The sequence below is a fragment of the Castor canadensis genome, chromosome 7 (assembly GCF_047511655.1).
Source record: "Castor canadensis chromosome 7, mCasCan1.hap1v2, whole genome shotgun sequence".
NCBI classification, from domain to species: domain Eukaryota; kingdom Metazoa; phylum Chordata; class Mammalia; order Rodentia; family Castoridae; genus Castor; species Castor canadensis.
In genome coordinates this window covers 121,248,513-121,260,938 of record NC_133392.1, presented here as the reverse complement: position 1 = coordinate 121,260,938, position 12,426 = coordinate 121,248,513, and the positions used below count along the sequence as shown (strand labels likewise).

The 12,426-nt window shown below is 42.8% G+C and overlaps 1 protein-coding gene across 1 annotated transcript in view; it reads left to right on the top strand.

Moving 5' to 3' along the window:
* Positions 1–1,221: 1,221 nt before the first annotated feature.
* Positions 1,222–12,426, top strand: part of Zyg11a (zyg-11 family member A, cell cycle regulator) — a 36,380-nt gene continuing 25,175 nt past the window's right edge. The window contains exons 1-3 of the mRNA XM_074079608.1: positions 1,222–1,482; positions 5,420–5,591; positions 9,511–10,262. Of these exons, the coding sequence (XP_073935709.1) occupies positions 1,222–1,482; positions 5,420–5,591; positions 9,511–10,262 (1,185 nt within the window). The remainder of the gene's footprint in view (positions 1,483–5,419; positions 5,592–9,510; positions 10,263–12,426) is intronic.

Genomic DNA, 12,426 nt, shown 5'->3' with positions numbered 1-12,426 from the left:
TAAGTTAGTGGATGAGTGACCTAGTTTTCCAAAGTAGGTTTCAAACTCTAAGACTTATGATCTGAGACATTTCCTTTTCCAAGACATGTTTTCTCCTAAATTAGGTAAAATGTACTAATTTGCTGGATTTCTTTCCTGGAGCAGGTTATAACGGTCTTCTTAATAGTTTTAAGTAACAAGAAAGCTGAGTAGGTTCTTCCCTCCCACCACTTGACACTATTTTGTATTCTTTTCTTATACTTATTGGGACAGAAGTGGCTCTGATATTTGATTTATCCAGCATCACTGGGAGTTGAAACAGGGCTGTTGTCATACTTTTAAGGGCAAGGCCTTTGGAAATACATCCACACATGCACACACGTTTTTTTTGAGGACTGGGACTTGAGCCACTCCACCAGCCCTTTTTTATGATGGGTTTTTTCCGAGATGGGGTCACGTGAACTATTTGCCTGGGGCTGGCTTTGATCTGTGATCCTCCTGATCTCTGCCTCCTGAATAGCTAAGATTACAGGCATGAGCCTACCAGCACCCGGTTTGGAAATATATTTTAACGCATTAAAGCATTTAAAATTCTGGGGCTGGTACCACAAAGAAACTATCCCCAGGCGGATAGTGGTAGAGCGCCTGCCTAGCAAGCGTGAGGCGGAGTTCAAACCCCAGTACCACCAAATTAAAAAAAAGAAAAAAAGAAAAAAATACCTGAGTGCCAACGCTCATGCCTGTAATACTAGCTACTCAGGAGGGAGAAATCACAGTTCCAAGCCAACCCCCAGCAAATAGTTCTGAGACCCTCTCTTCAAAAAACCCATCACAAAAAGGGGCTGGTGGAGTGGATCAAGGTGTAGGCCCGGAGTTCAAACTTCAGTACCGCAAATAAATAAATAAAAAATAAAACAATAGGCAATTCCATAGTGCTGGTCCTCGGGAATGCCCTGAGGGGCGAGCAGGAGTTGGCTGCTCCGTGGGGGGCGGAGGGAAGAGTTGGGGGGGGCGGAGGGAAGAGTTGGGGGGGGCGGAGGGAAGAGTTGGGGGGGCGGAGGGAAGAGTTGGGGGGGGCGGGCCGCCCTCCAGAGCGCCTGCGCGGCGCCGCCGGGCCTTTCAAAAGTCCTACAAGCAGCCCCATTCCGCCTGCGAGCGCCTGCCGGGTGTGCACGTCTGTTCTCGCGGGATCCGCGCGCGCTCGACGCCTCCTGCCCTGGTCGCCCCGTGGGTGGGGTCGCTATGGTCCACTTCTTGCACCCCGGGGTCTTACCCCGGACCCTGGTCCCCCCCGACGCCCAAAAGGATGCTCTGGGCTACTGCGTGGTGCAGGTGAGCGCCCCGGCGGGGCGGGACGGGACGGGACGGGACGGGACGGGACGGGGCGGGAATGACGCGAGGGATTCGGCCTCGGCGCAACGCCGTCGGACAAATGGCGAGGCGCGGAGTCGGCACCCGAGGCGAGGCTCCAGGCTGAGCCTCCCAGGTTCGGCTCGTCGCCCGGTGCGTGCGCCGGCAAAGTGACGGGGCTTCAAGGGGAGTCACCTGCCGGCGGCTCCTGGCCGGGCGCAGTGCGGGACGCGGTGTAGGCGTGCACCTGGGTGTCGGCACCGCAAGCCACGTGCCCCAAGTCTTGACGTGCCTGGCGGACCGAGTGGCCCCCAGAGGCTGCGCACCTTGAGGAGGCCTCTTCTGAGCCCCCCGAGACTCAGGTTCCCTTGGTTCCACGTGCTGCCCTCTTCCTCGCCCTTCCTCCCTCCCCGGGGCTGCTAAACTGAGCCGCGCCAATGCGAATCCAAGAATGTGTGTGAAGAAGTGTTGTTTCTAGCCATCCGTAATCCCGTCTTTTGTGGGCATTGCTAATGTTCACTTTACTGAGTAGGGAATTTAAATTGATACTTTCTTTTTTTTTTTTTTTTTTTTTAATTTTTGCGGTACCGGGGCCTGAACTCAGGGCCTACACCTTGAGCCACTCCATCACCCCTTTTTATGTTAGGTATTTTTCGAGTAGGGTCTTGCGAACTATTTGCCCCGGCTGGCTTCTGCCTTCTGAGTAGGTAGGATTACAGGTGTGAGCCACCTGCGCCCGGCAAGTTAAACTGTTGAACTTGAACGTGGGTGGTCTGCCAGCAGATACCACATTGAACCACGCCCAGGGCCACCTTAAAAGAACTCAGAATCTAGTAGTACTTCCAGATATGGTGACTCAAGCCTGTAATCCCAGCACTCGGGAGGAAGATCGAGAGTTCCAGGCCAGCCTGAGCTGTATAGCGAGACCCAGCCTCAATCTAGTGGTGAAGAGTACAGAAATTAGTACAGAGTGTGGAAGGCAATATTTTGATTAAGGTGGTGCTCCTCCCCTCACCCCACTCAGGATAGAATCCAGGGTCTTACTCACTGTGCTTTTTCATTGGGCTACACTGCCAGCTCTGATAAGTCTTGTTCTTCTGTTTGCTTGGTGTTTAATTTTGTTTTTATCTTTATAAAGTAGAAAGGTTATTAGTTTCATAGCTTTCTAAGTTTTTAATGTGAACTTGTAAAACTATTTCCTGTAACACTGCTTTAGTTAACTACCATAAATTTTGGTATATTGTTCAAAATATTTTATAATTTCCATTTTGGTTTCTTCTTTGACCCATGGGATATTTATTTTTTTCAATCTTTGGCAAGCTAGGCAAGAGCTAGTCTCTTGACCCATGTGCTATTTATATTTAGAAAGTGTATCACTTAGTTCCAAAGTATTTGGGGATAGTTTACATACTTTTTTTTGTTAGTGACTTTTTTTGTTTATATACTTTTTTTGTGAGTGACTTTTTTTTTTTTTGACAATATTGGGCTTGAACTCAGGACCTTCACCTTGAGACATTCCACCAGCCCTATTTTTGTGAAGGGTTTTTCGAGATAGGGTGTCTTTGGATGAGATCCTCCTGATTTCTGCCTCCTGAGTAGCTAGGATTAGAGGGGTGAGCCACTGACTTCTGTTGAAAGGTTATAATTCATTTTTATGTATTGACATTTGTGTTACGGCTCAGGTATGATCTGTGTTGGTTCATTTGCATTTTTACATTTATTTTGGTGGCAGGCAATGGGGTTCGAACTCTGGGCCGCATGCTTACTAGACAGACACTCTTACCTCTTGAGCCTGTTGGCAATAATGGCTCCGATAGGTTTCGGTTCTTACTGCACCCTTAAGCTCCTGTTTTCCAGGGTCTCAGTCCTGCCTCAAGTCTAGCTTGAATCCTCCTTCTGCCTCAACCTCCAATCAGCATGAACCATAAGATCCTAACCAATCAGATCATGCTGAGTCCCACTGAGGGGTATTTAAGCCCCTGCCCCTCTCTCCCTCTCTCCCTTGGCTCTCTTGGCTCTCTCCCTCTTCCATCCGGCAATAAAGAATCTCTTAGCCAGATCACTCTTCTCCACGTGGTCATTTGGGGCCTATATTTCCTTACAGAGCCACCCTACCAGCTCTTTTTTTAATGATGGTTTTTTTTGAGATAGGGTCTCAAGAGCTATTTGCCTGGGACTGGCTTTGAACCGCAGGTGCATTTAAAAAGCTTAGTGTAGCTGGGCATGGTGGTGCTCATCTGTAGTCCCAGCAACCTGTAATCCTAGCACTCAAGAGGCTGAGGCAAGAGAATAAAGAGTTCTAGGTTACGGTGTAGCTCAAGAAAAAGCCAGTCAGGTGCTGGTGGCACACACCTGTAATCCTAGGTACTTGGGAGACTGAGATCTGGAGGATCAAGGTTCGAGGCCATCCTGGGCAAATAAGACCCCATCTCCAAAATAACCAGAACAAAATGGTGTGGCTCTGGTGGTAGAGAAGCCTCCCTCCCCTTCCCTTCCCTCTCGTCTCCTCATTTTCCTTCCCTGGTACTGGGGCTCGAACCCAGGGCCCAAACTTGCTAGGCAAGTACTCTACCACATGACCTGCCCCCCCTACCCCCCCTCACCCTTATATTTGTATTTTGTTTTTGAGATAGGGTCTCAACTAACTTTGCCTGGGCTAGCCTCAAACTTGAGATCCTCCTGCCTCTGTTTTCCACCTATATGGGATTAAAGTGTGCATCACCACATCGGCAATATTTCTTATAGTGGGGATCTGATGGTAACAAGTTCTTTCTGCTTTCCTTTACCTGAGAATATCTTTATTTTATTTTCATTTTAAAAAGATACTTTGGACATTTTTTTTCTTTTTTTTTTTGGTGCTGGGGAGAACACCAAGCCACATCCGCAGCCCTGTTAATACGCTGTCTATTTACCTATCTATCCATTTTTGTTTGTTAATTTTGGAGACAAGGTTTTGCCATGTTGCCCAGGCAGGAATCAAACATTAGTCCTCCTGCCTCAGTATCCTGAGTGCTTGGAATTATAGGCATGCATAAGCAGGGAGTTTGAATGGTGCCTACAAGTATGAAGCTAATGTGGGTAAACAAAGAACTGGCTGTATTGTCAGTGTAAAGGTCTAAAAAAAACCCTGCATGCTGGGTGTGGCATGGTGGCATGTGTCAGCACTCTGGAGGAGGAGGGTAAAGCAGGATGCCCGCCAGTTCAAGGCCAGCCTGGGTTACATAGTGAGACCCTGCCTCAAAAAACAAAACAAAACGAAAATCAGACAGCTGGGTGCTGGCGGCTCCCACCTGTAATCCTAGCTACTCTGGAGGTAGAGATCAGGAGTGTGGTGGTTTGAGGCCAGCTCAGGCAAATAGTTCTCTTTATTTATTTATTTAATTATTTACTTACTTATTTTTGTGGTGCTGGGGATTAGTAAAGTTTGGGACTTGTTTGCCAGGTGGTAGCAGTCAGGCAAAAAAGACAAGTCAGGTTGTCTTTTTATTTTTTGGTTGTGCTGGGGTTTGAACTCAGGGCTTCTCACTTGCTAAACTAAGCAGGTGCTTACTCTGCCAGCCCTTGGCTGTATCTTAGTACTGCGCTATGCCTTTCAAATGTTTGTTGAATGAGTGAAGAACAATCTGTGTCCACTGAGAAAGGGACTATACATATTCCTTTATAGTGTCACTTCACTTTTCTATAGCACTTTTGATGGTATCACCTTTTTAGGTTGTGAACACTTCTTGTTTTCAAGACAGGGTCTTTTAACCCAAGCTGGCCTTGGACTCACCATGTAGCCCAGGCTAGTCTCAAACTCATGAACCTTTTACCTCAGCCTTCTTGTGCTAGGATTAGAGGTGTGCATCAAAAAAATGGTGTGCACCCTAAGCCCAGCTTCATCCCTGCATTGTTAATGGCTTGCACAGACCGTTGGTAATTGAAGGATTGGGATAGCTTACTTTTTTTCAAGATACAATGGAAGGTACAACAGGTACAGTTGGGATGAGGTCATTTCATTAAATAAAACCACTAGGAAGATATATGTATAACATGACCACTTTTATGTTAAATATTTGCAAATATAATCTAACAAAATCTGGGGTTCATTTGCCAGGAGGAGGCATCACCCTACTCTTTGGTCAACATCTGCCTTAGTGTCTTGATTGCTAACCTGGAGAAATTGTGTTCTGAAAGAACCGATGGAACGCTGTGTCTTCCGGAGCATTGGAGTTTCCCTCAGGAAATAGCTGATGGATTCCTCGAGATGATGGCTTGGCAAGGTAATGTAGCTGCTGTACAGTCTGCTCATAAAGCACTTTAGTATTTGAAAATGTCATTATGTCTACTTCCCATTTTGATCATCTCAAATTATTCCTCTTTTAATTGTGTGAAATTTGAATCTATTTCTGGGAATCCCATGATGAAAATTGTCTTGCTTCTAAGCCCATCCTGCTATTGGCTTAGCAGATAAAGAAAGTGGAAAATTGCTGGGCACCAGCAGCCCACGTCTGTAATCCTATGTACCTGGGAGGCTGAGATCAGGAGGATCATGGTTTGAGGCCAGCCTGAGCAAGTAGTTCTTGAGACTCCATCTTCAAAATAGCCAGAGAAGAATGGGTTGGTGGTATGGCTCATGCTGTAGATTGTCTGTTTTGCAGGTGCACAGCCCTGAGTTCAAACCCCAGGCCCACCCCCAAAAAAGTGGAAAACTAAATCATTATCATTCATCTACTCTTTGGCTTCCAAAATGCTGTCATTGTCATCTTAGCTCTCATTCTTGATATTATGAATATGAACCTTTAATGTTTATTTGGAGCTGTAGATGTATGTAGCTCAGTGGTAGAGCACTTGCCTAGCATGTGTGGAGCCCTGGGTTGGAATCCCAGCACTGAAAAAGAAAAAAAATCTTTACTTCCCATTGTAGTGGGAGTTGAAAAATCTATGGGAAGGAAAAAAGGGATGTATTTAATTTGCCTTATTATAGTTTTTTCAATGAAGTTCTTTTCTTTTGGTAACAGCTTTGTTGAGATAGAATTCCCATACTATACAAGTCACCCATTTGAAGTGTAATTCTAATAGTGGAGGGGGTAAATTCAAGTATGATACATTTGATCTATTGTAAGAACTTTTGTAAATGGCACAATGTACCCACACCCAGCACAATAGAAAAAAAGTGTGAATTTTTTTTTTTTTAATTAGAAGTTTTAAACTGGCTGGGACCAGTGGCTCATGCTAGTAATCCTAGTTTCTTGGGAGGCAGAGATCACGAGACTCATGGTTCAAGGCCAGCCTAGGCAAGAAGAAGAAGAAGAAAACAAAAAAGGAGACCCTATTCTCAAAAATACCCAGCACCCAAAGGCTGATGGAGTAGCTTAGGTGTTAGCTTGCCTGCTTAACAGGTGTGAGTATCACCAAAAAAATGAAAATAAATAAACGACATTTCAATACATGTATACATTGTGTAATGTTTAGTTGGGTTAGACATATCTGTCTCCTCAAATATTTTTCTTTATGGTAAAAACATTCAAATGTCTTGTTTCTTTGTTTCACTCATTCCATAAGTTGTCTCTTTGTTGAGTGTTTCCTTTCTTGATCAGAAGCTTTTTAATAGGATGTAATCCCATCTTCCATTTTTGCTTTGTTTCCTGTGCTTTTGGGGTCTTGTCTAAAAAATCCTTGCCCATTCTAATGTTCTGAAGCATTTCTAATGTTTTTGTTTTTCCCTCTTTTCCTCCTCTTCTTTTCCCTTTCCTCTGTCCGCGCCTCCCCCCCCCCCCCCCCCCCCCCCCCCCGCCAAGTAACTAGCATTACAGTGTGTGAGCCACTGTTTCTAGCTATTGGTTGAGATGGGGTCTAGTGAAGTTTTTGCCTGGGCTGTCTTCAAACTGTGATCCTCCCAAGTAGCTAGGATTTACAGGTGTGAGCCACAGGCGCTCTGGCCTCTGATTTGCTTTTGTTTTCCATGCCACAGTCCCTATGATAGCCTACCTCATTTCATAAGTTTTTTTTAATGTACTGGGGTTTGAACTCAGGGCCTCATGCTTGCTAGGCACATGCTCTAACATTTAGGTCTTTAATCCATTTTGAGTTAATTTTTGTAACTGTTGAGATACAAGTCTAGTTTAAGTCTTCTGTTTTCCCAGAATCATTTTATGGAAAGGACTGTCCTTCCTTTACTTCGTGTTCCTAGGTTGAAAATCAGTTGCTTATGGATGTGTTCGCTTACTTCCTTCTACACTCTGCTCGTTCCATTGATCTAAGCCAATGCCATGCTGGGTTTTTCTCGTTTGTTTTTGGTGGTACTGATGTTTGAACTCGGCCTCACTCTTGTTAGACAGGCGCTCTACCACTTGAGCATTACTTTGTTGGGTATTTTTTGGCGGTACTAGGGTTTGAACTCAGGACCTTCACCTTAAGCTACTCCATCAGCCCTTTTTTGTGATGGTTTTTTCAAGATAGGGTCTCAAGAACTATTTGCCCAGACTGCCTTTGAATGGAGATCCTCCTGAGCTCTACCTCCTGAATAGCTAGTATTACAGGGCACGAGCCACTGGATGTCCACTTACCATGCTGTTCTGATTACTAAAGTATGTATAAAATGTATGTGTATGGTGTATATTTCACATACAGTTTGTCTTTATGAACCTGGCTTATTTAGCATAACAAACGATCTCCAGTTCCATCCATTTTCCTAAAACTGACTAAATTTCAGTCCTCTTTACGGAGGAATTATACTTCATTGTGTGTATGTATATAAATATGTATATATATATATATATATATATATATATATTTCATTTTCTTTATCCATTCCTCTGTTATTGGGCATCTAGGCTGATACCTGATTCCATAGCTAGGCTGTTGTGAACAGTGCCACAGTAAACATGAGTGTGCGGGTGTCTCTGTTGTATGTTGACTGGTATTCCTTCAGATATATGCTTAAGAATGGTGTACCAGGACCGTATGTTCTGTTTTCAGTTTTTTGAAGGAACCTCCATACTGCACGAATATACGTTCCCATCAACAATGGATAAGAGTTCCTTCCCCATCTCCATCCTCACCAGTATTTGTTGTTTATTTTCTTGATGATAACCATTCTGATTAGGGTGAGATGGAATCTCAGGACTTTTTTTTTTTTCTTTTTTGTGCGGTACTGGAGTTTGAACTCAGGGCCTCATGCTTGCAGAGCAGGTGCACTGCTGCTTGAGCCACACCTCCAGCCCATTTTCTCTAGTTATTTTGGAGATGGACTCTCACGAGCATTTTTCCCCAGCTGACCTCGGACAGTGATCATCCAGATCTCAGCCTCCCCAGTGGCTCGGATTACATTCAAGAGCCACTGGTGCCTGACTGATTTGCATTTCCTGTAAGGCTAAGGATGGTGAACATTTCTTCATGTGTTCATTTGTCATTTGTACTTATTTTGAGGATTGCTCATTTGCCCACTTACTGATAGGATCATTCGTTCTCTTGTTTAGTTATTTGAGCTCTATATACTTGGTTATTAATCCCTTGTCAGATGAATAGCAGGTAATGATTTTCTCCTATTCTTTAGGCTATCTTGAGTCTCATGATTGTTTCCTTTGCTGTGCAGAAACTTTTTAATTTGATGCAATCTCATCTGTCATTTCTCACTCTTATTTCCTGAGCTATTGGAGTCCTGTTCAAAAAGTCATTGCCTATACCTATATCTTCTAGTGTTTTCCCTTAGTAGTTTCAAAATTTCAGCTGTTACATTTTGAATTGATTTTTGTACAGGATAGGGATCTAGTCTTCTATGTGTGAATACGTAGTTTTCCCAACACTATTTGTTGAAGACCCTGTATTCTCCAGTGTATTTTTTTTTCTTTTGGCACCTTTTTTGAAAATCAGGTGGCTGTGGGGGGAAGGGAGGATAAAGGAGAATGGTGGAGGAGGTGAATTTAAGTACAATATTTTTGTAAGAACTTTTATAAATGCCACAATGTACCCATCCAGCAAAACCAAACTATGTGATGTACAATAGTTCCTCTATAGTGTTAGTGCAAAGAATAAATGAAATAATCTTAGTACAGGATTTAGAAAAATGGCTGACACAAAGTATACAATAAATGTAGTCATTACTATTAACTAGCATCTGTCCTAGTTCATTGCCATATTGTATCCTGGAAAGGCATGAGATATAGTTGTCATTGCAAGCTGGTTCTGCTTCTCTTACAGGCAAGCTGACTGATAGAACAGCAAGCATTTTCCAAGGCAACCAAATGAACTTGAAGCTGGTCAATATCCAAAAAGCTAAACTCTCAGCAGCTGCATTCATGAAAGCCTTCTGCCATCATAAGCTCATCGAAGTGGATGCCACTGCAGTGCATTCAGACCTTCCAGTCCCAGACATCTTAAGTGCACTCTGCAGCAATAGCTGGATCCGGCAAAACTTACGGTCTCTCGTGTTAGATTCAACAAATGTCCCTCGGGATTCAAGATTACTGTCCTTTGGTCAGCTCACCGGTCTTCGCACTTTAAGCGTTTTTAATGTTTGTTTTTATAGTGAAGACCTGGCTAATGTTTCTCAGTTACCAAACCTGGAAAACTTGGATATCTCCAATACTCTGGTCACTAACATCTCTCCACTCCTTACCTGTAAGCGTAGACTCAAGTCTCTGACAATGCACTATCTAAAATGTCTGACCATGACCAAACCACAAATTGTTGCAGTCATCAGAGAACTACAAGGTCTGCTTTACCTTGATATTTCTGATCACAGGCAGCTCAAATCAGACCTAGCCTTTCATGTGCTGCAGCAGAAGGACATCCTGCCTAATATTGTATCCCTGGATATTTCTGGGGGCAGTTGTGTCACCGATGGAGCTGTAGAACTATTTATTCGACAGCGGCCTGCAATGCAGTTTGTGGGACTCTTGGCTACGGATGCTGGTTATTCTGATTTCTATACTACAAAGCAAGGCTTGAGGGTGTGTTCTTATCTAAAATAAGTTCATTTGTTTGGAACATAAAAGTTTTTGCTGCACATCAGAATCTGTACTAGGTGTTAGAGTTACAGAGCTAGATAAAATGTCTTTTAAAATTTAGCAGCTTATAATTATTGTGCAGCTCTGTGGCAGGTTGTGAGAGAATAACTTTAAGATATGGTTGCAGCCTCCAGGCCTTCTAATCTAGCTTGATAATGATAATTACGGCCACTTACGCATTGCCTCCTATGTGCCAGATGCCATAGTCCTCTCTCCCATTTTATAAATGACGACAGGGATGGGATGTTCAGGGGGATTTGGCTACTTACCCCACTGCTGAATGGTCAAGCTAGCTCCTGTATCCAAGTCTTTGTAACTCTAAAACTTTAGGTTGTTTACCTCTGTTAAGAGCTGAATTATAGGAGTGGTGGAGTAGCTAAGTAGTAAAAGCGCCTGCCTAGCAAGTGTGGGGACCTGAGTCCAAACTTAGTGCCACCAAAAAAAAAAAAAAAAAAAAGAGCTGAATATAGTTGATGAGGTAGATCATTAGTTTGGCTAAGGTAGACAAAAGGCAGTTTAAAATTTTTTTTTTTTTAATTTTTAGACCATACAAGAGAAGCCTTTTATTGGGCCTAATGTTGTAACACAGGGTGGAGGTGGGGGTGTGCAGGAGAGTTAGTCCAGCTAGCTCCACAAAAAAAGCAGTTTGTTTTTTATTAAGTGCCACAAAAAAATTTTGACCATTTCTGAGATAAGTTTATAACTTCTCATGGTGTTACTTTATTATTATAAATATATATATTTTTTGGTGGGATTGGAGTTTGAACCCAGGATTTTTACTCTTGCAAATCAGGCACTCTACCACTTGAGCCACCTCCAGTCCATTTGGGTCTTGTTATTTTGGAGATGAGGTCTCGACAAACTGTTTGCCCAGGCTGGCTTTGAACCAAGATCCTTCTGATCTCAGCCTCACAAATAGCTAGGATTACATGTGTGAGCCACTGGTAACCTGTTTTCATGGTGTTACTTTAAAAGCCTACGTACATTTAAATAAATATATTCAGGAATATACATTTTTGAAAACAATGGTTCTTTACTTTGGTTGTAATCACATGGGAAGCATTAAAATATGCTGATACTTTTGTCCATCTCCATTGCCCAGAAATTGTTCTGGAACTTGTTCTGGACATTAGAATTTCAAAAGCTCCCGGGTAATTCAAGTGTGAAGGTAAGCCTCAAAGTCACTGCTTTAGAGGAGCCCTTTTGGGGTTGGAGATGTAATTCAGCAGTGGAGTGTGTACCTAAGTGAAAGCCTGGGTTTGATTCCCCAAACACCGCAAAAAAAACCCTGCAGAATTCTGTTTATTTTTTCCTCCTACACTTGAGTTGTTTCAGAAAGGTCATTTAAGTTTCCAGGCAGAAGTGTCTTTTTTATTTTATCAAATTTTAATTTGTTGCGTTGTGAATGTTCTATATGCATTTGAGTAGAAGCAACATTCTCCATTATTAAAATGCTCAATATGAACCTGTAAGAGTTTTTATTTTGTGTAGATTTTTTTTTTTTTTTTTTTTTGGGGCATGCTGAGGATCAAACCCAGGGCCTCACACCATAGGCAAGTACTCTATCACTGAACTTTGTCCTCAGTCCTGTGTTTAGAACTTTTATGTCTTTATTGTCTATTTGACCTTTCTTGTACTAAGAGTGGTCTGTTGGAGTCTCTTATCCTTCTTATAGTTCCTGTATTATCTATTTTATATACATGCTTGCTATAGTTGATCATTATTTGTGCAAGGCATTTGTAGTGTCATCTTTATTTGATTAGAGCTTTTTATCATCAGCATTCATAAGGATCTGACATTATTTTGCCTAAATGCTGAATAATAATAACAATAGTAATAATAATAGGGTCTCAATATACAGCTACCATTGGCCTTGAATTTGCTATGTAGCCCAGGCCTCAAGTTCATCATCCTCCTGCCTCTGCCTCCTGAGTGTTGGGATTATAGGCATGAGCCACCATACTGGCTTACTTTTTCTGATATAAGATTGCCCCTCCTTGTATTTTTGTCCTTTAAAAGTCACTTTTAAAAGTGTGCTTTTGTACACCACATAGTTTGGTTTTGCTTTATAAACCAATTGGAAAAGTTTTTACTTTAGTGAGTAAAT